Source organism: Pelmatolapia mariae, linkage group LG13, assembly GCF_036321145.2.
Source record: "Pelmatolapia mariae isolate MD_Pm_ZW linkage group LG13, Pm_UMD_F_2, whole genome shotgun sequence".
NCBI lineage: Eukaryota > Metazoa > Chordata > Actinopteri > Cichliformes > Cichlidae > Pelmatolapia > Pelmatolapia mariae.
The window spans coordinates 7,157,208-7,184,283 of NC_086238.1; the positions used below are offsets into that span (position 1 = coordinate 7,157,208).

The 27,076-nt window shown below is 40.4% G+C and overlaps 1 protein-coding gene across 1 annotated transcript; it reads right to left on the reverse strand.

Annotated features, from left to right (window-relative positions):
• Window positions 1–1,401: 1,401 nt before the first annotated feature.
• LOC134639978 (protein FAM53B-like) lies at window positions 1,402–26,418 on the reverse strand. The gene is made up of 5 exons (XM_063491519.1): window positions 26,284–26,418; window positions 15,423–15,681; window positions 12,660–12,714; window positions 9,823–10,655; window positions 1,402–2,603 (listed from the first exon to the last, which is right to left on the reverse strand). The coding sequence occupies exons 2-5, from the start codon at window positions 15,501–15,503 to the stop codon at window positions 2,265–2,267; spliced, it is 1,308 nt and encodes a 435-aa protein (XP_063347589.1). The 5' UTR covers window positions 15,504–15,681; window positions 26,284–26,418; the 3' UTR covers window positions 1,402–2,264.
• Between the last annotated feature and the right edge of the window lie 658 nt (window positions 26,419–27,076).

Sequence of the window (27,076 nt, forward strand, 5' to 3'; positions counted from 1 at the left end):
AATGTAGGTCGATCAGTCCAGGGTGCTGTAAATTTGTCTAACATGGCCTTTCCTGTCTCCCTCTCTCCAAAGTCTACATTTGGCAACCATAACTACAATGCTCCCTATTTATAGTGCTTTTACCTCAGATATTAACTCTCTCCCCCGCTTAGCATGCCACTTCCTGCCAAAGAGGAAATATGTGTGTGTGTTTTCTGCGTATGTGCGTGTGGTTTACTGACCTCTGGGAGCAACGAGTAACCGGACTACTGTTGATAGCAACATGATTTTATGTTTCCAGTCTTTTGTGTCCAGTTCACCATTGAAGTGTGAACTTTCAGACATCGTGTGCTTCTTTTCATGTGCCATGTTCAAAATCTGAGCCCTGTGACCTTCTTCTCATCTGCAAATCCTTATTCTTCCAACATCAGATGGACCGATCCACTGGGAATGAAAGAGAAGGAGAAGCAATGGCTAATCCAGTTTTCCAGGCCAGGTGACTGGTTTTCTGCGTATACAAGCATAGCACATTCAGTATCTATTTCAGGGCCTTCGAATAAGTGTACATGTTTGGGTGCATGTTTACGTAAGCCAACACCTAAGCGCTGAGATGTCGGAGTTCACCTTCCTTCAAGGCCATCATTGAAGGAAAGGCTGCAAGTGACTCCAACATCCTGTTTTCAGCATAAACAGTTTTGGACTGAGTGCCTTCCTCCCCATGCCGGAAAAACAATCTGTCCTATCACTTAATTTCAGCAATCAGCCTCCCTCGTGGCCAATAACAATGATGATGATGAGACAAGACTCAAATTTAATCTAAATAGATTAAATGGAGGTAAGTCTTATTAAGGTGACGGTGCTGTGAGCTTATTTCAGAAGCTTGGACAGAAATGATAGGAAATCCCAGAGTGGAAGAACCCTGTCCGGTCTACATGTCTGGCTCCCCAGACATTTTCTCCTGACATCACCTCCTCTGGCCAGTGCAGGGTTACTGGACAGGAATATTCCATTGCTAGACATCCTGCCATTTTGTCTGGGAACTGCACACGACCAATATAAGTTTCTTTGTTTTGTTTTTAAACCTGACTTGCTGTATTCTTCAATAGCCTAGGTAGCCACTGTACAGAGAAAACATTTATAGAGAAACGATTTGCTGCATAATCACGTTATGTACCTGTGGGTATTCAAAACAATACAAGCTGAGTGAGCTTCAATGAAATGGCTCTGAAATGTTATGCAGGAAACGACTGCGTGTGGGTATGGCTTCTAAAGATTATCTGGAAACTTTGCAGCGTGTTCAGACTTTTGATCTGTCTGGGTGAAAGCTATCTTTTACAGAAATCTTGATTACCACTGAGCAATCATTACAAACTCAAATTAAACCAGACAAGTGAGTGCAGGATGTACGTTTATTTCATATTCATTCTTATAGAACAAAGACCTTATATTCTTAATCCTGCACAAACAGCTCATTAAAAAAAACCTGTTACTTAGAAAAATATACACTGATGTTAGAACTGAAAATTTGAGATTCAGTGTTTAATTCAAAAATACAATTTGTCTATTTGGGTCAGAAAAGGTGGCTTCGATTGAGGCAAGTTTCTTGAAGAGAACTGAGACAGCAAGCATCCAGAAGAAGGCACTTTACATTTTCTGAACTCCACATAAAGCTTATTGAGCCTACATTCAGCAAAAAAAACCAAATCAGATTTTCACGTGTGCACAAAAGATGAAGAGGAAGGCCAAGGGTAAGTCTGTCTTTGCCTCTTTCTGTGTCACCCCATTGTTGATGCCCTCCACTTTCTCTGGAAAAACAAACTTGAGCTAAATATAAGAGAGCCCAGCTACTGCTACAGTACTACAAACTTAAGGTTAGCTGACTTTGGAAAGGTCATCAGGTTAAAAGACAGCGGGGGGCTGAGACACTTATTTAAGACAAACCCTCAATTTCCCACTCCTGAGTTAAGCTGAATATCTGATCCAAAAAAACAAAAAAAAAAAAACAACAAAACAAAACAAACAAACAAACAAAAAAACACAAAACAAACTAAGTTTACTGCTTTTTAAACAAACAGTAAGAATGTTCAAGGCAAAGGTGTCATTAAAGAAGCCAGCCGTTAGCAACGTATGCAATGCTTCATCATATGTATCACCATCCTTGTCTTTTCAAAGCCTTTCCCTTACAAAATTAGCTATTATTTTTCCTCATATTTATTTTAATAGTCATTTCTCGGTACATCAACCATAACAGTCCAGACGCAGTATTAAAATCGTCGATGCAAAGTTTAGTTTCTTTCAATCTGTTCAAGATCCAGCTCTCCCCCCAGCTGAAAAATGTCCCTCTGTGTCCCACAGTCACCCTTCCAGAGGGTGCGTTTACCATCTTCGATGCCTACAGGAGACCCAGGCCGTGAGTCCACACTACAAGCGGAGTCGCTATCCTCGTAAGATGAATCTTCTTCCTCGTCATCTCCTATCACTTCCTGCCATGACTCTAGTCCCAGCTCAGACACACCTGTGAAGTCTGAATCCGGTTGGTCGATTAAGTCGAAGGTGGGCGGGGACAGGACTGACTGGCAGTTGTCGCTAGATGAAAATCCAGGGCAGCTTAAGCTTTGTAAAGTCTGAAAAAAAAAATACAAGAAAGAAAAAGAAAAGACCATGTTAGTCTGGACATTTTTGCACATGTTCACATCATGGCCTCTTTCTGATGAAGAGCTACAGAAGTCAAAGACTATGTCAGGGAGAATTTGAGCTCAGAGTTTCCCAGAATGTCAGTTTGAGATTGGGTTTCAGTTTGGGCATCTTAAAAGCCGGCTTTCCCTTTCACTGATGGCATGTGAACATGTAAACATGCAAAAACACCAGTACACGCACAAGGCATTGAAGAGTATACACAGAACGCTAACCCTCTGGTTTGTTTGAGCAAAACACTGAAATGAGCACCAAACCACAAAATGTATCTCGTGTCAAACTGTGCTCTAGGCTTATTTATCACTGGAAACCACTTTGAAACACATACCTAACCCAACCCTGTATGGTAAAAGACATTTCTTATTTCAGCCATTGTTGTTCACAGTTGTTATGATGTTTTGTAGCTCACACTAGGGAGTGCCAGGGACAATCTGGATGTGAACAATTGCCTGCGTTTTTGCTCTCAAAACTTGACCTTAAAGAGACTCAATTCACAAAGAAGTTGGCTCCCGGTTTGCTTTCATGCTCTCTTTCCACCCTGAATTCCTCTCTGCAACAAAGAAAGGCAGCCGTGCAGCGCAGTGAAGGGGTTAATGATCTCTGGAGTGCCCTCAGCAGCAGATGTTGGAGGCATGGAGGTGAATAGAGATGAGGTTTTCTCTATAAAGCCCAGGCTTTCATGACAGACACCTCTAATGTTCCCTAGCATGTGTTGAGACATTGCCTTTCCTTTTACAATGAGCTTGGAGACACCCTTTCTCAAATCTCATTTTGGCAGGCTTGCCATTTCCCCATCCAAGAGAAAACTATAACATAGGATTTTGGCTGGCTAAGTTTAAGGTTAGCTCACTTTTTCAGGTCAACTTTACATGCAAGTACCTCAAACACACCATGCTTCATCTGAAAACGCTTGAGGTGATCATGTGAGGAGTGGGAGGCCTTTGCTGTAGTTACCCCACTGGAGTGGAAAAGGGGATTTCAGAGCTCTTGCTCTCTCAGTTCAACCCCTGGTATTACCCCACTACTAATTATCACAGCAGAGGAGGAGACGAAAGCAAGAGAGAAAGGAGGTGGAGAGGCTGCCTCTATACAATATGCTTTCTATAAAATCTACTGAGCCTGACTGGGATTTGGGTGGGTGTGGTGGTAGGCTGGGGGAGCAGGGTTAAATTTCTGCTGTGTACCCAGCTTTGCCAGATGAAAAACACCCATGTACACACACAAATCACTATTACCACACACACATGGGCTCGCTACACTGGACCTGTCATATCTCATATTACCCACTGCCATTACCAGGAATCTAACCATACACAGACAAAAACCACTTTAAAGTTATTATCCTCAAACGCCCTATTTAGAAACACACTTCATTTAAGGTTGGAGAACCACAATAAAAAATTTTAAAAGAATATAAGAGCAGATTTCTACTTTTAGTCAAAAATGATTAATCAAGCACAAAAAAGCTATTAGAAAAAAGTGTAAAATAAAACAACAACAAAAATTGAAGCATGAGTTTGAAAGATTTTAAACTCTACACATCTCGTCCTAATCCACAGAAAATACTATACAGCAGATTTTAAACACTATGACTAATAAAGTGAACTTCTGGAGTCTTGGTGATGTGCTCCTTTCAGTTTTCAGTTCTTGCTGATTTGGCAAGTGCATTTAAATAGCATGGGTCTGGGACATCTGTTCTGTAAAATAAAATGCACATTGACCAGAAGCAGAAATACAAAAGAGGAATTATTGGGCCTGTTAATCTTATAGTCAAAAACCTTGGACTGACAGGCGAGGCAATATCATGTTATTTCAGTAAAGAAATTAATAAATAAGGACAAAGAAAACAACAGTGTCATCTAAACGGATAATTTAAAAGGATAATTAGTATTCCCATGATGATATAAATTTCTGTAATACTCAAGAGTAGAAATACCAGTCAATAATGCAGCTCAATCATTGACGTGTATTACTCTGTTTCACTCAAGTGACTTCTCTATCACTGATAATTTGACCAAGAGCACCCTACATTCCAGCTCCAGCTACAACATGTGCAGTACTGTGCAAAAGTCTGGGGCCGGCCTTTTTAAAGTTTTTCTTTAGACACTGGCTGCATTTTCACTCATTTCTTGGTACTTCTTAAGCCACTTAACACTGACCTATAAATCACTCAAGCATAAAAAAGGCACCTACTACATAGGATGAACCTACAGTATGTTATGTCTACATGTAATAGATAACTTAGGAAACAATCAATTTTACATTGTATCTTTAGACATTCCCCAGAGCCCAGAACAAAACAAAAGACAGTCAAAATCCAAAGAAAAGCTTTGAATGTCCTTCATGATGCCAGGAGACATTTTCCTGAAGTATACTTAAATACATTCCAAGAAAGCTTGCCTAAGTGAGTTCAAGCTTTTTTGAAGAATAAAGATACATGTTTTCACATGTTTAAAAAAAACCCAAGCAAAAAAAAAAAAAAAAAACATTTTACATTTTCTTAAGAAAATATAGAGAAATGAAAGATGGCTCAAGACTTTTGCACAGCACTGTATACATGCCTCTGCAAAACTCAGCATAGTCCAAGCAGTACCATGTTTTAACCATACAACTTCATCAATGCTGCCATACACTTTAAGGGAAATGAGAGCATGGTTTTCAGTTATATCTGACACATCAGGTCCACCACAGCCACGCATGCCTTCCAGCAAGTAATGTTTGAATGTTGAATAGAAAAAGTGAACAAGACACGAGATCTACTGGATTGGTTTATACCTTTTTTGTTTTTACGTTTAATATTCACCAAAATCCTATAAGAACACATATTTTAGAGCTAAGTGGTATTTTCATAGAGAGTGTGGATTATTTTATACCGTGATCTAAACAACAATGGCTTGGACTGTAAGGATGTTATTTAGAGCATGGGTTCAAAAGGCAGCTGCTGTCGAAGAAGCACAAGCACATGCCAGGAGGTTAAGCAAATACCCTCCTGATGATTTGGGTAAACAACAAAAATCACCGAGCTAAATGCTATGCAAAGGCCCTGTTGTGAACCCAACTACAACCACAATAACACATATAGTACACTACTAAGAGGTGCAGGTACTTTACATTGCATTCACTGTGCAACTTCAGATTATTAGTATACAAGTCGATGGTGCTTCTTTGGTTTAGCTCTGTGCCGAAATTAGGTCACATAAACATTCAGTGACACACTGGTCTGAGGATGACATGCAATCAGACCTCCAGCAAGTGAAACAAAAGAGAGGACAAGGAGGTGCAAGCAAAGACAGGAGACAATAACAGACATTCACGCACACAGTCTTTGTTTTGGTGTGTGTATTCATCTAGTATTTTACTCCTCTGCAGACAGAATGCCTGGCTTATTCATGCAAATGCCCAGAGGTAAGATGATGATAAAAGACTAAAGTGTTGGGCTGTCAGATGTTGAAAAAGTGTAGGCGATAATAATGTGTGACTACAGACTAATGTTTGGCGATGCTCTACAATGCACATTTATGACAAGTCACAACATGTCATTATACCCGGTGAGAGCTGCACCTCAAGACGCCCACTTAGGTGTTCCCACAAGCATGCAGGGCTCAGTTATGATCATCATGTCTGCCATCCAAGGAATGAAGTGTGTGTGATGGAAGAAGGAGGGGAAGACCAGAGCAGCTTGAACTTGGGCCAGGAGAAAAAAAATATTAATAGAGAGGGATACAAGTTTGTACACACACACACACACACACACACACACACACACACACACACACACACACAAGCATGCACGCACGCATTTAAATATTTTGGACAAAAATGGACAATAGCCCAACTGAAGTTAACTGACCAGGCTGGACTTAAGCACACAGCTTCCTCAAATTCACTGTGCGAGAAGTGTCAACAATCATTCAGCGAGCGACATGGAGTTTGCTATGCCCGATAGCCAGTCCATAAAAAAACAAACAAAAAAAAAAACAATCCCCCAAAAAAGACAACAATGACAGGCCAAGGTGGAAGGGCAGGCAGAGACAACTTATCTACATGGCTGACTGGGAGGACATTCAAGGAATTTTGGGGGTGGCTGCATGTAAATCCCCACGGTAGTCAAGTTATAGCTGATTAGCATGACATGCATCCCCAGAATTCACACCCGCCTTCATTGACGTGGTCGAGGAATCTAGAGGCCAAATTACACCATGTTCCACAAACTCACACTGAGGGCTTGTTGACCACCATGATCCTTCACTCGGCGAGCCTCTGGCGCACGTTCCATAGAAAATTAATCAAACAACACCTGTCTGTATCCATTGCAGTTCAGACAAATGTCACAGTTTCCTGCCCCATCTACAACATGTTTGCTATTCTTTTAATCAATATTAGACAGCATTACTCAAAACACACCTACAGAAAAAAAAAATCTACCGTTTACGTAGGTATGAAAAATAATAATGTTGTCATTAGACTCACCCAGTTCTTGAGAAAGAGTGGGAGGAATTGTGTGTGCGTAACCAAGGGAAAAAAACTGCTACTTCAATGACACAGAGACCAGTTAAGAAGTCTTGTGATGCTCAAATATATAACGTCAGAAGAAAGATCACATTAAATAACTGATTTCCCATCAGAGTTGGTAAAATCTATTATATTCCCAACCTTGGCAGTACTTTGCATGTTCTATCCTCAGTAGATCAGACACAGGTTGTAACCAGCCCTAGTTTTCCACATTAACACTTCCTTTTCCAGACAGTCTGCCAGCTGGGATCTTTTTCTTTCCCTAGGCTCTCGCAAAGGTCAACCACTTTTGGTAACAACAATGTCAATCTCCAGCGGTAGCTTCTTGGTGCTTTTGGTTTATTAAACTTGGAGTGAGATATTACAACCCTGCTTGTTTAAGTTCCTGGCCACACTGGTTTAGTTATTGACATCAAGTCTCAATAACAGGAAAAGAAAATGAAGCAAGGGAGCACGTATTAATCATACTATCTTTGTTGTATGCAATGCTTTACTGGTAACTTTCCCGAGGTGTGCATGAGGGTGAGAATTTAAACATGGTTACAGTAGATCTGAAATGACCCATCTAACCCGCACGACCGGACTCCTTTCATCAACATGCACTCATGCAACTCGACTCAAACCCCCGAAAAAAGTGAAAACATTTTTTGACCCGCTAACCTTTGAGAATGGATAATTTGCTGACAATAATCTGTAACTGGCAGAGTAATGGCAGTGACTAATGGCAAGTCGAGTTTAGGGCTGTGCGATGACCAAAATGTCATATCCCGATATAAGACATCTATCGTCCCGATAACAATAGAAATCACAAAACTTCAACATTTTCCGTAAATTCTGTGAATCTCGGGCAGCTCAACTTGCGTGAAGTGTTTCCAGCTAGTCGTCGTGTACCTGCAGTCGAGTGTTTTAACTGATGCGTGAAACTATATATTTTTAGACATAAGTTTTAACGGCCGCCGTTTTCTTTGTGAGTATTTATTACACAGCGTGCTGCAGGGGGAAGCCTGTTCTAACGTTTGATTCTAAGGTTTATTTTTTAGCACCTGACAGCTCTTTTTCGCTTCTCATCCGTCAACACCCTGCATACTATTTCACATGATTCAGTTTATTTTGAAAAGTCTCAATAGGATCTTGAGCTTTATTGTGAAAGGTTTATGTGGAAAATAAACAAGCGGACATGCGATAGTTTTAGCGTTGTTGCTAACGACAACGCATAAAAACAGGCGCTTGTCCCTCCATAGTGTGGTTATATTAAATATAAGAGAAAGAGAGAACTTTAGGAAATTAATATAGCCACTACAGCGACCATCAAAACGGTGAAAAAATATTGCCGTAAACAGTTTATTTTGCGACACCACGAAACAAATGATAGCGTATCGTCATCCGATATATATCGTTATATCGAACAGCCCTAGTTGAGTTAATGTAAAACTGGCTCCGTGTGTGTGTTTGTGGATTCGTTCTTTATATGTTGCATGCCTGATTTTTCCCCTCTTAGAAGCTGGCAATACAAGAGGAAACATGTTTGCTAGACTCCATTACCCATGCCTTGTTAATCCAACCCTGGCTAGGTCCTAAGTATGACTGGCTGGGAACTGATATTATTTCCAGAAAGGAAAAGGGGGGTATATGGATGAACTGATGATAACTTTCTAGTAAGAGACAGGGAAATTACAATATTCTCCTGACACAAGGTACTGTGAAGGATGATTTTTGAGTATCAAATGACTTAAGTGATCAGGAAAGGATGTGTAAAATTCCCAGAGCATTCACATAAATAATGAGCTGAATGTGATACAAGAATCAGATCAAGATCTTTCAGGGCACTAGAAAAAAAAAAGAAACACAGCACTGCCAAGAATCAAAAGAGTTCATGTCATTAAAATACTTCTCTGGATCTATTTTGGGTTTGGGTTTACTCTCTGGCTGTTGCACTGCTTCCTCTGACCTTACAAAAGAACAAAAACCCTTGACATTGGGAAATCCATCCAGAGCTCTGTGCATCCAAATATACCCATAATTCACTGCCGCTTTTTCTGACAGGTAGAAATATTGGGTAGGAGTTGCAGAGAGGAAGCAAATAAATGGTGAGAAGTCCAACCTCTGGATGGAATTGTTTACCCAACAGAGTTAATGAAATTATAAACCCGAGAGGGCCTTGCTAGAGCGTGGTTCAAGGCAGCGTGACTGAACATGAGGAATGCTTTCTTAGTAAGCACCGCTCCCTAAGCTAGAGGGAGGAAAGCCTGAGATCACTTAGCCTCGAAGCCTCGGACTGACGACGCAGAAAACTTAATACAGTTTAATTTAATCCACTCCCTGATCAAACTCTGAGAGAAAGAGACAGACTTAGTTTTGTTTGAAGATGTCTTGAACTTCCCTTTAGTCTAAGAACAAAAAAGCATTTGTCTGTGTTGTAAGTGCATCTGATTCAGGATTAAAGTGAATGCAACAGAGCGCATTTCCCAGCATTAAAGCAAGATTAGAAATAAACTGATACTCATTTGTGTTCAATCAGCAAACACATGTAATATTAAACTCTGAAATTAGTCAAATTCCAATTGAATGCATTCAAATCAATGAATATGTAAGTGCTTATCTGTGCAGGTCAACATATGTTCAACATTTCCAGCTAACCTGAGTCATCTTTGTCAGGTCCAGGGAGGGCCGCTGCTCCTGAGCATCTTCTGGTCTCCTGCGCTTCATGCCGACCTTTTTGTCATTTAGCACACAGGGCTGAGACCTGCTCCGAGACAAACACCCCTTTCCCGTGGCTCTCTGGCTAGCTCGTCTCCCCAGCTCTGGGGTGGAGTCTGAAGAGCTGGTCTCCGATGCCTCTTCCCTCTGGTGTTCTGGCAGGCTGATCTGCTCATGGGAGAGTGAGAGAGGCCTAAGGAAGACGTGATTTTGGGAGTGGTGATGATGTGTGGCAAGAGAGGTAGGGGAGACTGGAGAGGCAGTGAATTGAGGGTGGAGAGGCAGCGGCTGGTTGAAGAATGGCAGGTCCTGGATTCCATCAAAAGTGATGCTGGAGTGTGAGGGTAAACTAAAGCTGGAGCTACGCTGCATGGTGGGAAAATGGCTTCCCCCACCTCTGACACTCCCTCCACTGTGGCACCTTCGTTTCTCAACCGTTGTCCATACTCGGGACCCTTGGGGCCTCCAAGATGAGCGGAAGCCAGTGAATTCTTCAGAGAGCGACAGAGAGCGACACTGACGTTTGCTTGGGGGTGCTGTAGGAGTTTGGCTGGTGGCCGTAGTGGTGTAGTGTGCAGTGGCGGATGTGGCGTGAGTGCTGCTGCAGAGACTCAGATCTCTTATCAGGCTGGTGATTGCTGTGGTGCTGCCTGGTTCCTTGGCACAGTGGCTGTTGTGATCAGGCGTCATATCCCATAGAGCAGTACCAGACTGGCATGGAGCTCTCTGCTGGATGGCACAGCTTCGCCCCATATCCAACCATTTATCTGCCTCTGTAATAGGGAAAACATAAAAGCCTCACACTAATTGACCTCAACAGCAGCCCTTCTGACACATCTTTATCTGTGCGACAAGCAATATTAAGCAAAAACTGCATTTGTTAACTAGAGCATGATGAATTCTAGCAACAATATCTGGAAGGATAATTTAGTACTTAACAACAAAGACACAAAGAAACACACAAGCAGAAATAAGCTTAAGGCAAAGAGGATTGGTTGGTGTAAGAACAAACTGTTTGGAGGAATAAAAGGAGATTATTGTCTGCTAACTGCAATGGTGAGCTATTTAACTAAGAAGAAACAACAACAACAAAAGAAAAAATCATGAGCTTTGGAGAATTACAAAAAAATGGGTGGGGGGGTTGTTTGTCTTAACATGATTGACAAGGTTATGCCTAGAGGAAATAACACTACCAGTTGAACAGTTACTGAGGAACAGTGCTGTTCCTCAGTAACTGTAATGAAAGCTGGACTGAAAATTCCCAATAATGTTGCAAGAAAAAAAATACAAGTCATTTTCTGGAAAAAACATCAGTGCATTCAAAGATGGAAATGTTTTAAAAGTCTTAAAAAGTTGGCTCCCCCCCCCCCCAAAAAAAAGTCACAATGCTCAGTATAACACACTACATGCCCAGTAGGACTCAACGAGATCACGGTCTGTCTGCTTGTTTTTCACATAAACAGCTGCAGGACATGCAGTGAAACCTCAGCTGTGAGCTCTTACTGGCACATTACTGTTTCTGAGCATGAGAAACACATTTCTGCCTCCATTACTTTTAGAGTCAAATATGCAAATAAATAAATAATACTTTGGTTAAAAACACCAACATACACACAAACCAAACAAAAAAACCCCCAAAAAACCCAGATTACAATAAATTCTCTTCCTCAGCACGAACCAGCTCACTCCACTGACTGCTATGTTGGCCATTTTTTTAAGTTTCCAGCAGTAACATTCCTGACTATTTAAAACTTGGACGTGCAAGAACATTGATTCCAAAAACATGAACTACACATTTTGATAAGAATCAGCCAGTGAAACAGTTGGGCAGTCACTCCCATTAGTCAAATGGTTAGTAGGATATGCGTCAAAGCAGTATGAATTTCCAGCTGTCTCACCATCGGGACAAAAGAGTCTTGTGGAGGATAATACACCTACAGTAAAGTGTGGCTAAGTTCTAATCTATTGAAGCTTTTGTCAAAAAGAGCCCCTTGCTGATCCAAAAACCATCCTTTTGGATGCTTGCCTCCAATTCTGGCACGCTCTCTCCCAGACTACTGGACGGAAATCATTGTTTTGGCTGGACAAACAATGTACGGGGGCTACAGTGACGACCTGACAGGAATGTTAGGAAAACAACTGGACAAAAGGAGAAAGGGATGAACTTCAAAAGGCCACCATTTGAAAGCAAAAGACAAAGTGGTTGAACTAACAAAACACGCTAGCCAATTTTAATCTCAGGATTAACAGTGGAAAAATCTTTACCCAAAAGAAAGGGGGGAAGAAAGGAAGAACAAAAAGAGGGCGGTGGGAGATAGCTGGCCTTGTATTTACAGTAGCATTTCTTTTAACACAGAGGATAATTACACTAACACAGCCAAAGGGAAATTGTTGACATAGGCAGCAGAATATTCAATTACAGCTCACTCCCATGAGAGTGCTGTGCAACGTTGTGTGGAGGCAGGTGCACTCTGATCATGAGTGGGGGATGAGTGACAGATGGAAAAAGGGAGAAGTGAGTGATCGAGTGTGGCAGGGGATAAACAACAAGACAACTGCAATCGTTGATTTTGATACTTCAACTTATTGGGGAATTAAAGGGGACAATTACTTGTGTTATATCAGTTGTGAAATGTTTTTTAACAAATAATCAGCCACTGCTATTTTCCAGATGTTAAATGCAGAGCACAGAGGGATGGCGTTTAATAAATGGAAGCAGGAGCAAAGGGGGAAAGACAAACAGAAAGACATAACGAGTGATAATGAAGATAACTCACCTATGGTTCCACGGGAGAGGAGGGTGGTCCCTCTGCTCATGGTGGGGACCTCACACTGTTGAGGGCACAGGCGAACATAAAGCAAAAGTCAGAAACAAAAGCCAAGGAACAAAAGTTCAGCCCTCAAATCAAATGAGAAGACTGATTTGTCTTCATTTTGAGGTCAGGATTATTTACACGCTGCTGCCAAACGACCAGTGTGAAATAGTCAAAGATCTGCGTCAACCAAAGCCAATGCAAATGCTTACTTACTTTAAGCTTACTGTTTAAGTTTTATGGTCTGCGAGTTTACCGTTTTGGTTCACAGCAACATAGCTCATACTCAGCAAGTAGCTGGTGACTAAAGAATTAGATACATTTCTGAAGAGGAGGCGGAGAGTAAGCAGCGCACAAAAGAGTGAGCATTAGACTCCATGAATAAAGACTCCAAATGAATGCTAATTTGCTCCATTCTTGCTGAATATGTAGGGTGTTTCCCAACGAGCTTACTAAACAAAAAACTGCACTAATTTACACTTCATAATAATTTCCACTTGTATATAAATTTTAATAAATTTTTGTAGGGATTGAGCATTTAAATAGTTTCCAAGCTTAAAGTTAGTTAAGTTAGTTAAGTTTCAAGTCCTTTGACATCATAGTAAATTACAGTTACACCTACCCAAGCTAGCTAGCTAGCACAAGCAGCTTAACTCACCATCGCTGCTATTGCTGCTATTTAAAACACAAGGATTCAGGAGTGTAGTCCATTATCCAGTGGGTGAACTACACTCTTTTGGACTGGTTTTACACTTTCACTTTTGTCAGAGCTGGAAACTACTCCCTAAAGATTATCCTTTAACTCACTGCAGGGTGCATGAAATACCTTCAAGGACAGCTGGACAATGATTTTACAATACAAAAGAACCTTTAACTAAATTTTGTAACACACCTGTTTTATTTCTTAGGTTTAAGGTACAAAGGCTATTAGGGGAGTATAAAACAGTTTTGCCTACACCCACTTATCTTTTAATCAGACACCCATCTATCCCATAGTTCATTTCTTACAAGAGGGTGTTGGCTGTCTGCACACAGGACAAAAAAGAAAATGCCACATTTCACTGCAGTGACTCGCATCGAGGTTATTATAACAAAAAAAAAAATGTTTTCTAAGATTCCAAGCCTAGAACTCAAAATAAAGGCTATTGTGCCATAGAAGACGATCAAATGACAGAATTAGTACACTCAACCCCCAGGCCTTTAACGTGAGCAGCTGATGAGTGCAAAGGTAGTAGCGAAAAACCTCGGTGCATAAGCCTTTTTGATTTTTTTTTTTAAATATGCATGTGATTACAGTTTACAGTATATTATATAAGACTTACGTCAGTCTCTGAGGTTTAACAAAAGAAAAACATTTAAGACTTGTTGGGCCCAAGAAAATAATTCCTGGACGTTTCAGAACAAATCATATTGATGTTAAATGTGTCAAGAAATGTTTGTGATCCTTCACCATCCAAGCGCTTGAAGGAGTGTTGAGATTTTGTAGATTAAAAACTGCATATAAGCAGCATGATAAAAGCGGGAAAGTGAAAACTACTCTTCCGTGCTTGTCTGAATGGAGTAGTGAGATAAAAATAAAATGTAAATAACCCCTATTTTACTTTGAGAAGTGAAACCTAGGTGCTGGTTTAAAAAAAAAAAGTGAAATAATTCTCAGGGGTGACACCCAAAAAATAACATTTTGACTGAAATTTAAAAAAGCTCTTTTTTGTTCCATACATTGCTTTTTTAAAGCTTTAGTCACACAGATCATTCACTAAAGAATAACGTTTATTCTCCTGACAGGCTCGCTGGAGGCACTGACCTTTGTTGAGTGTAATCAGTCACAAAGAGTATGCTGTACCAAAAACTTGCTTGCTTGAATAATGCCACGGTCACCTGTAGTTTTGATGTAAAGTGCAAACACTCTTTACATTTTCACTGCTGCTTGGTGGTGAGTTAAAAAGTGCTGCAACCTGTAAAATAAAAGTTGAGTCTTACCGCTCAAACTAACAAATTTCAAAAGGCACAGCTTTCATACTGAAAGCAAATATCACCGTTTCCATTTTGCATCACACTTTTCACCATTTCACTACCGCTCAGAGTAGTTGGTGAGTGCTATGGGGGGGCTGCAACAATCTGGGAGGAGGTTTTCAGTGCAGCATTCTTCTTCGCAACCAATTTCACCAACTGACAGCAAGCAACCTTCTGCAACCACTTGCCAACCGGCTGGAGAATACACATTTTTCCCAAGCAACCAGTGATTACCAGGGGATCATTAACCAGTCTCAGGAAGTGAAACTCTTGACATTTAGAATGTCTTTTGCAAGACTGTCTTGGCACAGGCAACATTAAACAACCATTTTTTTCCACTAGTAGGAAAAAGCTCCTGAAGAAACCCTCTTATTGTGAGCCAATAGCTATGACCACTGATCCACCATGCATTGACATTTTGGAATGATTTTGGACCAGTTCCCTTTATTTTATTAGGGAACTGGTTCCTTCTTGTTCTAGGCTAACACATCCTAGAACTCTTTGTCTTCAAGGGACAATTATAAAGCTCACACTGAATGTCTCATCTGAGTAAGAGAACCTCAAAAGTGAAATTGTATCTATCATATTAATGACAGTTAAAGACATCTAAAATCCTTTAGCGAACAAAGGATTTTAGCATGGTCTAACATGCTTGTGGGTACACTACCTACAAGCTTGCCTTGTGTGAAAGTCAAAACGTAAAGTTTCTCTCACCAGCCGTCGCTCGATGCTCTTGGACGTTACATCATTGGCAGCCTTCTTCTTTTCCAGTGTTTGTGAGAAAACGATCACCATGGTAGCAAGTAGCTCTGCTCCAGTCTGTTCAGGTGCAGAAAAAGGCCACAGGCAGCCATCTTATATGAGAGCGGAGGGCAGACAGTGCATTTGGGCAAAAAGCAGAGGAAGATTTCCCATTTGAAGAGCAGTACTTGTGAAGGTGGTGGAGGTAGGTCTCTCAAATGTCAGCCAATCTCTGTATTCATGGAAAAAAAGGGAAATAAAAACATTACTAATTGAATTAAAGTGCAAAGGATGTTTCTGGCTGCAAGACATGGGCCAGAAGCTGGGCCTAAATAAAGCTCAGGTTTAAGCATAGCCATAACAATCAATAGTGTGCCAAATCTGGCTTCTTAACCCCAATTGTGGCTGCTTTAACTTGTTCTGTGCCATTCTCATTAAGATTTTTCACAAACACAAAAAGCATGGCATGTGCATTTTTGTCTTAAAACATGTCTTGAGAGAAAGGTTTCTCACAAATACAAACAGGTTGCCTTTTTAATCAATTTGTAAGTGATAACTGTCATTCACAGATAAATCACTTTAATATCAACATTCCTCACAGCTTTAACTAACATACCCATAACAGTGATTGAAAGGGGCACGGTTGAATGTGATACATGTTTGCTATATGCACACCTTAAGTTTTTTCATTCAGCATTTAAAATCCGAAAACTTACAGCAACTTCAGTCATCGATATAGATCCACACACTACATACACACACCTATCAACCTACTAGCTTTAAAACAAAATGTGCTGATATATGTTAAACTGCTTCCTCATCCCTGTGGATAACAGAACATTTGGCCTGTCAGCAATATTACCCTGAACACAGGGGAATCTAAACATGCTGTAACAGAAGGCTAGCTTTAGCTAATCCAGGAAAAGACATTACTCACGTCACATGACTACAGATGTGGCTAGAAAACACGAACAGAAAAGAAGCATATATGGAGCTGCGGTTAACTCAAAGACTGCCTGCACCCACACATAGCAAAGTCCAGACAGTAGCTGCTTCGGTAAACACAACCGTTAAAAGTTTTATATGTATGGCAGATGGTCTATATCTTTTTTTTGGGGGGGGGGGCGGGGGGGGGGGGAACAAACATGCCTTGTCACATCTGCTCAACTCAGCCTTTCTGATGTTTTTCAATGCATGTGAATGACTATGGAGGATGATGGGCAAGTTCAGTTATGCTTTCTTTAATAAGAGTAGCTGCAGTGACTTTGGACTCCGTCATTAACCAACCACCAAACACACTGACAGTATCCAATTAGAGAGTACCAGCATAGTTCAGATCCCCAATCAACTGCTGGCTAATGACAGCTTTCGACTCCGGAGCAACACATGAGGCTAATGGATCTTCCAGGCCTACTATGCTATCCTGCCCATGAAACATGTGGTTTTGTGTTAAGTAAGGGTTGTTGCACTTACACAAGATGCTTTAGGAAGAAGTGTGCACCACTGAAAAAATTAACTTCTGTAGAGGAAAACAAAACAAAACAAAAACAACATCGATCGATAAAAAGTGTTTTGTTTTTTTAAACCAGTCTAGTCATGTCTTCCGACTTAACAATGTCATCTCTGTCCCTTTTCTTGTTTCCAGCCCCATGACTACATAAAGACTAAGTAAATAAATGTTTCATGTAGGCCTGCCTGAAACCAACAGCCAGCATATGACTCCCATTATCTCCATTCATTTCAGAGAGTCGGTGGAGCACAACCGGGCCTCCACAGGCAAGAGAAGGTGGTACTGTTAGTGGGAGTAAAAAGTAAAGAGTATGTTCTTCATAATCAGTTTTGCAGATTACTCTACTGATTAGAAGTGACACTGAGTAATGGGTGGGGCAATGTATTGCAGTGTGTGTGTATGTGTGTGTTAATCAGAATAAGGCTCGAGGAGCGTGACGGCTGTGTGTAAAGGTTGTTATATTGTGCCGTTTGACTGATGCAGGTAGGAAGTGTGACTTGTCCGATCAAGGCTGAAACAGCATCTCCACACTGAGAACAAGAGCTAGCTGTGCATGTGTTTCTGTACATGCATGTCTGCTTATGCTAACCTGCACTTGTGTGTGTAGTGACTGGCAAGCAGGGTCATGGGAGAGGGCAGACCGAGTGTGAATTCAAGCCTGGAGCCATGCTTATTTAATGAACCGACTTCTCATGATGGGGAAACCAGAGCTTAATGGGCTGTGTAGAGCACTTGTGCAGAGCCATTTTCAGATCCGATCAGATTTTTGCTCTTCAAAGCAAGAGTCCTTGCTGGCTACATCACACTGTTTGAAAAGCCTTCTTGTTTGACTAGATGTCAGTCCTAACAAAAAAACCCAGGAAATTATCAGTTCATCTGAGGTTTGATGGGTCCCTGTTACACTCCACTGGGAGAAGAATTAAATATCATTTTTAAGTACAACTTTGTTTTTATAATCTTTGAAGACCAATCATTACTGTGTTTTTATATATCCAGCACAACATCAACTTTTTTCCTGTCTTGCCTCCCTGAAAACAAAAGCATTGTTCACCAAGCACGGGTGAAATGACAGGTGAGGTTGGATCATCTGAAAAATACCATCTTAAAAGAAGTTGGTTTTATCCTACGGATCTGATATATGTGGGGCCATGAATGAACACCTCAAAGGCCTGCCTAGTTGTGACAATACTGCAGGGTAGTGGAACCTGTACTGTAGGCTGAGTGATTTGTGATAGGGGTGGGGTACAACCCTCACTGAGGAAGGAAATGCACTGTTGAGGAAATCTACTGCTCAGTAAATTTGTGTTTCCACAGTAACTGAACAATTGTTAAATAGCTGTGATTATGATTTATGATCAAACAGCCTTACATTACACTATCAATTTTACTAAGCTTTAAGTTAAATATGTTTCATAAAGCCAGACAAAATCTCACAAACTCAGCTGCATGTCCTACACAGAAAAATGTCGTTTTTGTTATTATAAGTCAGACTGATCATCAAACAAAGGCAAGTGACTTAAATAATGATTTGTCTCATCCTTTACAGTTAAGATACCAGAGAAGACATTGTGGATACTAAATGAGGCGTAAAACTGAAACTGGAAGAGCTACTTCTCCCTTCATTAGAGTCTCATATTATGATAAATGTGATGGGACAGGTGCTTTTTTTTTTAACTTAATACTTTTATTATACTAATTACTTTTTTTATAGCTCAACAGTACAAAACAGTGAACACTGCACAAAGCACCGACTGATTTAGTCAAAGACTTCCACTTGCTATAGATCAACTTGCAATACTGCTTTGCCTGACAAGGATAAAATGACTGAGGTTCATCAATTGTTTTGTCAGATCCCATTTCAGCCCTATTTGACTCAAATAAAGGAAATCTTTCCCAATAAATCTCAAATATATATGATATTTGCTGAGTCGTAACTTATCGAACTAACAAAACTTTGACCATAAGTGGGTTAAAATCCACTGGTACTTCAAGAACTGATTTGTGTATGCTGGGGTGCAGACAGCAGCTCTTGGCTCACAATAGTCAGTGACTCAGGAGGGCACAAGAAAGAGCAGCTCAGATAATGTGGCTCTTTGCCCAGGCTGTGATTTGTACAGGCAGATAAATAGAAGCCTATTTGCGCCCCCCTAAAGTTCTGTGACGGGGTGTTTGGTGTCCGTCACTAATTGGCTCTGGTTGCTGCATACTTGTGTGGAGTGCGTCTGGTGTCAGGACTTTGATCAGTTGCTGTACTTGGAGGAAACCAGTTCATTTGGCACTAATGAAATGTTGAAGTCCAAATATTCAAAATATGGCATGGCTGAAAAGCCTCGGCAGATCATATTCTTGTTTTGATAAGATTAAATTAAATTACTGTCACAGTTTTCCTTAATCAAAGTGGCACTAAATGTCGGAAAAGGCTAGACGCTGACACCTGTTTTAAATAGTTCAGATGTCCATGAGAAACTAAATGAAAGCCTTAAAAAGAATAAAGGAGGCTTTCTTTTGTGAAAGCCTAAGATGTCCATTGTTAATTCAGGGTGAACACACAGCGACCCCTGTCTTGGATAATGTGGTCGAGGTTGTAAAAATGGTCTGGGAGGTCAAGACATACCATTGAATCTTTTGGCTATCACCCTAGTACCGTCTACTCCTTCAAAGGTACATAAACACTGAAGAGCTTATTCAGTGAAACTTTATGTATTTTAAGTAGTCAAGTTGTGGCCTTTTTTTGGAGATTACCCTGAATGCTTCTCTCATGACAGTGACCATTAATCTCTGCATGAATACAGCCTTGAAGCTCCAATTTAAGTTGCTGTTACTCTTAACAACAGATCTACAATAAAAATAAGAGCAGTAAACATGAACCGCAAAGCTTTCTTTAGAATTAACTTGCAAGTCCAGTTAATACTGGTCTTCTTATCTTGACTATGTTGGCATGAAGACACTAACATAATTCACATAAGCAAGCACACTTCCCTTTGCACCGCAGGAGTTCTACTTCCCTTGTGGTCACATGACATGCCACTGCTGAATTGGGTGTGGAACATACTGACTTCATTACTAAATACATGAAAGGAGAAAGCCCCAAGTGATATCCACAGAGCATTGTGGCAACGAGTTAACTTCACATACACATATTCTACCATCATTTCACATTAACATTTATTTAATCATAGATTTACAGCCTGAGAGCAGATATGTTATCTACTATATGGTAGGTAAAATTGTCACAGTGTAAAGTTTTTGTTTTGGGTTTTTTCCCACAAAAATGAATCTCTGACACTTCCTGGGGTAGTTTCACTCTGACTTAAGACACAAAACAGTTGCTAGGTAGTACACTGTTTCTAGGATTTTAATAGGTAGCCATAGCAGCCAAGCACACAACAGAAGACAACAATGACAACTGGTGATGTGAAAAAGGCAGATGTCACCCATCTAGTGAATAATAATGTCTGGACAGCTCATCAGTCTTTATCAGTAAATCTGTTTGTCATAGGAAACTGGACTATTGAGCAAGGCCAGTTTACTAAGGTGAAGCACTGTGACATGTAACCCGCAAACACAGCACACTCTTTCTATTTAGGGTAGCCTTAAATTTATTAGGGGTTGACCTCTGTTTCTTAGACTGGGGTTTAGTTAACCGGAAGCTTAAGGAGCTTGACAGGCATAGGATCAGGTGTTTGAGTAGGTACCACACTAATTATACTGTCCTCTCCAACTGACCCAGCAATCCTTGCTTTTCTGCCTGTGGTTTCTTCCATTTTCTGTTCTATGCACACTAGAGCTCTAATCCATTAGGGGTACATTACATACACCAGAGGCTCCAGTTCTGCTAGCAATCCCAAGCAATTGCTTAGCTCAATAGGAGGGGCCATTCCTATACTGTATAAACAAGTGATGTTATGCTCACTGTCAGTACCAATGATCAAGTACCCTATATAGTGGATTTTTAAAGATCAATATAATAACTCTAGTTTGAAGCAGAAAAAAAAAAAACAAATTACTAAATTACTAGACAAATACACTCTCCTCCCTTCCCATCCAAACTCCACATTGTCTAATGAAAAGAATAAAGGTAAATCCAAAAATTCAACACTCTTGAAAATTAACAGTCTTTGACTAGTGCTATTACACGAGATTTTTAACAGTAGTCAAAGCACAAGTCATCAATGAGTCAAAGTCAATCTGAAAAACGGTCAGAGAGATGTAGCTACTGTATCATAGTTTAGCAATGCTAACCAAATTCTAACAACCATGCTTGTTAGAAAAAGAGAGATCGCATGCTTCTGGCAGAGCAGCAGTCGTCTTCAGTCTAACACATAATATTATCATGTATACTGTAATCACTAAAATTATAGAGCTCATAATTTACAAATACATTTTCTTAAAACCAGTTGATTTCTATATAGCGTCCTTAGCATGCAAGTAGTCCAAGAAAGTGTTGTATAGAGCCAGTGGCCCATGGTGCTGCAGCCGACATGAGGTTAAAAGTGCTTCTGTTGTTATGTGAAGCACAATGGCGTCAAATCAAACAAATGAAGATGATTTCGTGACAGCAGTGACTAGAGAAGCAGGAGGAATTGCTTCCTCACTGACATTAAATACGACACTAGTGGTAAGTTAGAAAAGCTTTGTGGTGAAGTGTGCAGTCCAAATGAGCACAAAAGGCATTTGTGTAAATGCCAAAGTGTGTATATCTAGGTTGAAAAATAAGCTTTTATAATATTCATATGTAATTGTATGTTAATGAGCCATAAGCTTTCGCATACTCATGCTTATTAACATAAAGATATACAGTAGGTCTGCTGTAATACGCAAGAGGAGTCTAAGCAGAAGGGCTCTACAAAACAACAATTACACTGACTTTGTGTATGAAGCCGCCATGCAAAACAGTGCTGCACATACCATCATGAGAGATGGAGGCCGTTTAGCCATGCGGCCCTGTTGGAGCCAAGTTCCACCGATAGTTTCTAAAATATGTTGGCAGCACTGAGTAATTAATCAATTACTTTCTGCTGCTCTATTACATACATTTTTTGGAGATGTGGGTGAGTTTTTAGTGAGTATCGGTGGGAGAATTTCAGAACAAAAACTATGAGCAGCATTCCATCAGCCCATTCATTCATTCATGAGGGGGCTCAGCTCACCATATGGACCCTCTGACTGCTCAGCATAATGTGTAACAGGAATGTAAAACAGATATTTGAAAATCCCACTGAAGACGTGTCATTTTAAGGTTTTTCATTGAAATAACCACATACAGTAAATGTTGGACTCATGAGTCCTATGTTAAGCAGCGCTAAATAGGAAGAAGACATATTATCAATTTAAAACATATCTGTTAGTTTCAACAGTGATGACTGGGAATAATTTAAACAAGCCATTTCACATTCAAATTGTGGGATGCGTTGTTTGCACTCATCTTTGTTGAAAAACGAAAGCAAATCAAATCGGTGCTGGATTAAAGTAAACTGCTACTGTGTAAAGGTCAAGATAATGTCCGTAGACAAAGCTTTTACATTTCCTAGTTGGACCAGGAGCTTTCTTTGCATAGTAATACACAGTAGAATTCCAATCAGTCTCTGACTTAAGACTCTCAATTGTAATACTTCAGTTACATCTCCATATACAACATCTTAATAATACTGTTTGTTATTTGGCAGTTAATAAGCTCATCTGATTCAAGTAATCTAATATGTTACACAGCAAGCTACTTGTTGAGCTTCTGTGTAATGACATGCAGGTGCATGTAAAACAAGTATGTAAAACAGAGTCCATCCCAAATACTGAGAACCAATATGTTGTACAACTCCACGGGGGGAAAAAGTATGACTTTAGATTACCAATCAATAATAATGTTAGTGCAAGGCTAGTCATGAGAAGCCAGTGTGACCAGACAACCCTGCTTGTGAAAGGATGTAGCACATTAAGTGTCACATTAGTATATATCAAAAAATGATTGTCATTATTAATTAGAGTCCTAATACTTGAAAGAGGAAGTTAGATGCTTAGATTTTGTCACAACTGTGGAAAACAGGTTCTAAAAATACATCAGATAAGACTGTCTGTACACTAACAGAAGCTTTCAGTTCTCTCTGTCTGTTTTTTTTTTTTTTAAATAAATAAAGGACTCATTTGGGAGATTCCTTCATCAGGCTGGATCTACGGTAAAGAACGGCATGAATGAGACTGGAGTGATGCTTTGGCTCATATTGTAAGGAAAGGCCAATCCAAAGCAGCCGAGGAAAATAAACAGAAGAATGCCAACCGCTGCCATTCATAAGTGTGGTGTTATGATGACACAAGGCAACGCAAGAGAAAATATTGGCTCATCTGGGATTTGGGGTTTTCCAGAAGAATACAGGTTATGCACATGCACACAACATATTAATACCACACAGAGGATATGCAAACGACTAAAAAAAATAAATAAAGACATACTTATTTGAGAGTCAAACACAGTGTGGGCATCCTTTTTTTCCCTTTTTTTAAATATTTCCTCACTATCGCCACATAAAGACTAGACCAGAGTGTTCATTGGAGCATTTCTATTGCATCCCAGAATGCTTTTCATCTTTAAGTAGAGTCTGGTGCCTGTCTTGGGGGGTTGGGGGAGTGCTTCTCTGGTGTATGTGAGAATGCCTCTTTTCTTTTCTTTTCAGCTGCTGGTCTGTGGCTCTGTGGGCGATTTGACGCCAGACTTACAAATCCATCATGTTAATGAGGAAGGAATAAACAAAACAAGGAATATTGACAATGAAACAAATACACTGACAGAGTCAAATAACCGAGGTATTTGTTTTTAACTTCTTTAAGACTAAATGGGGAGGTGGGGTGAGTTTAAATGTGTCTGAAGCCACAGCAATTATGACTGCAGGTCACAGAGAAGAAAAGAAAGCTTCTGAAATGAATAAAGAGTACCATGGTGGCAGAGACAGCCATGGCTAACAATCCTTTTCTGGTAGGTTTGCATAATGCCTTGGGTCAGGGAACAAGGGAGGGAAAGAGAGCAACAGTGGCGCAGTAGTGGAACAGAAAGACAAATAACAGTCAAAAACAGGAGAAAAAGCATGATTAATAAATGCAAAAAAGGCAAAAAGCAAAGGACCGAGAGGGGTGAAAGTGGCAGCATGTGCGTCAGCGTGTGGACTGAGTGAGAGTTGTTCACACAGACGGAGAATGGGCCAGTGGCTTGCTCAGCACACAGGCACACAGCTGCCCACTGACAGAATAGAGTTCTAATAGGGCCTTTTTTCTGCAACACAAAGACCTTGCAAATGTGTGCGTCTTAAGCACACACTGGAGTGCAGAGCAATCCCCTTTAAAAACCCACCGCCCTTAATTGCCTCCATATATTATGTCTCTAGTATGTCCAAAACAATCCTACAGATGAACAATACCAGAGCTGTTGTTGAGCACAATTGCAGTACATTAAGTACAAAAAGCGATCGCCACATGTGACGAAAATGTGTAAACTGCTTCCTTCTCAACGCGAGGAGTGTTTTCACTTTTTTGGAAAAAGTCCTGTGGATTGACTTGTTTCAATATGCCTGCTTAGCCAGTAGCAACATTTCCAAACGTCTTAGAAGTTAAATAAAACAGCCAAAGTAACATATAGAAGACAACAGATTGCTTTTGTTTTCTGGACCTCTGCGAACCTCTGGCACCAGGACAGATCACTTCCACCCTGCTCCTAGTCAGACATAATAATTCACAAGAGCAAACAGCACATTTGCAGATTCACGAACTTGTTCACACCAAGCTGAAAGATTCCAGCAATTGTTTATTTTGGAAATCAAGGCATTGTGTAGTGATCAGAATCTTCCCCAAACTGGAAAAGTAGATAAGAAGTACTCTCAGAACAGGTTACATCTAAGTCAAACCCGCATTTGTGAGACACCTCTATCAGCATGCCAATAGTCACTAGAGCTGACAGGTGATTAAATCTGCCCAAGCACTCTGCTTCACTTCCAATCTGAACTTCAGCTAACCTTTGCAATTGCGAAGACATTTCATTTTCTGCAAATAAGTGTCCATTCACGTTTAGTTTACCAACCAACCTAGCCAGTCAAGGATGACCTCTTGCTTCTGTGTCCCTGTGAAAATTTCCAATTAATGTACCCTCATACCAAACCAGTTCTTCAGGGTATTGTGTTGATGGTGTCCACAAAGCTCAGCCAGCTGTGGTTAGCATCGGAAAGGGCAAAACATAAGCACCAAAACATAAGCGCCAACACTTCCTAACCCACAAAGGAAACAAAGATGACAAATAAGCAGTTTAGTGCTCTGCTGCCACTGTGCCCTATATTCAGAGTCCTCGTTTACAGTTTGAGCCTAAAACAAAACAGAGGCCTCATAGCTATGCCAGCAGATAACAAACCTAAATTATAATTGTTCTTATCAGCATCTTATCAGTTCTTATCATGTAGGTTTCAGTTTCATATATGTATAACATCATAGTCTTAGTTTATAATGCATTCATCTCTGTCACATAGTCATAAGAACAGTGTATATTTTGGTTGAACTTCAAGGATGCAGCCTTATATATTAGCTGATAAAAACAGAATTGAAATTGAGGAAGAACAAAGTGGCCAATAGTTTCAGGCTCCTCAGCCTAAAAAAAGTACCTACTCTGATGCTCAGGGAAAAAAAGCACAAGATTTAGTAATTTCAGATTCCTCTCTGAAAAGAGAACAAAAACCTAAATGTGCGGTGGAGATTGGTGCGACTTGTGCAGCCAAGCCTTATGACTCAAAGCACTAAAGTGTCTCTTAACATCATCTCATGGGTTGTGGTGAGGAACTGTGTGTCAATGCTGCAAAGCAACCACACTGCCTCTCCACCTACAGGTACTGTGTAGTTTACAGCAGTCTCAGATTCACTGCATTGCCTGACAGATGAAGGGGGAGTTTGCAGCCTCAAAGAGCTTGCTGCCTATGTGAAGCCCCTAAACCTCAAAACGGGTTATTATGCGGGGACATTTATAGCAGCACCAGGTCGGTCATGTAGATTATTTTATATACATATATTTATTTAGAAGCTCCATAGCAACTGAGTGCAGAACAATTAAGTTGCAGTCACCCAAAAAGAGTTTAACACGCCACATTGTTATTTTTTATTTTTATATGAACAAAAAGGTTTATACTCTTTTAAGAAATTCATCCCCCAAAAAGCCATTTATGTTTTCTTAAAGTACGTGTCCTTAAAGTAACCTTACAAGTTATATGGGGAAACCCAGCAAGAACAGAGTAAACTTCAGAGCAGTGAAAGAAACAAAGACAAAGACGTTCAGTGCATATAATTTAACTAACGTGCTACTACCTGGCTAGCAGAGGCTCTTTCGAGGTTAGGTCATCTTCAACAAACGGAAAGCGAAAAAGAAAAAGTTTATCGCAGTTGCAGCCGCCAGTTCAGCGTCCTCAGCGTAGGACCAAGCAAGACTGCAAGCAGCTGAGAGCTGAGCTTCTGCCTTCAGCATTGATTGTAACAATATCCGCGTACACATGCAGTTCAAGTCAGCGGGGGGGAGAGACGAGCAACAAGTTAACCGGCTAGCAAACTAATGCGGACACGGGGACACCGGGTTGTTGTGCAGTGTTCTCGTAAAGTTATAATTATTAATCCAGAAACACTAAAAGTCTTTAATATGTCAACACACAAGGGGCGAAGTTTTATTTACCACTTGCACCCCCACCCTTTTCGAGTTGGTACGTTCCAGTGCCCTCGGGCATTTACAATACTCGTGGTCATTTTTTATTACTATGCAGCCCTTTTCATTGATGTTGAGTAGATAAATGAGTGTTGACGAGTCAAAATAAGCAAAGATAAACAACTCAACTAAAAGTTGCTACCACAAAGCCATGCGTTTTGCCTAAAACAACGAGACATGTCACGTAATAACGTGAACCACGAGTAAATAAAGTTTATAATCGTTAATTAAAGCCTTATTGCGCCCCAGTGTACCAGTGGTAGTCATTACTCAGTGCGAAAAGGTCTGAAATACTTGTTCGTCCACCTCTCGCCATGGAAAGTTCACCGTTACATGCTGAAGTAATTCAATCAATCCACAAAAATCCTATTAGGAGACCTTCAAACGTGTTTCCAGGGAGATGGA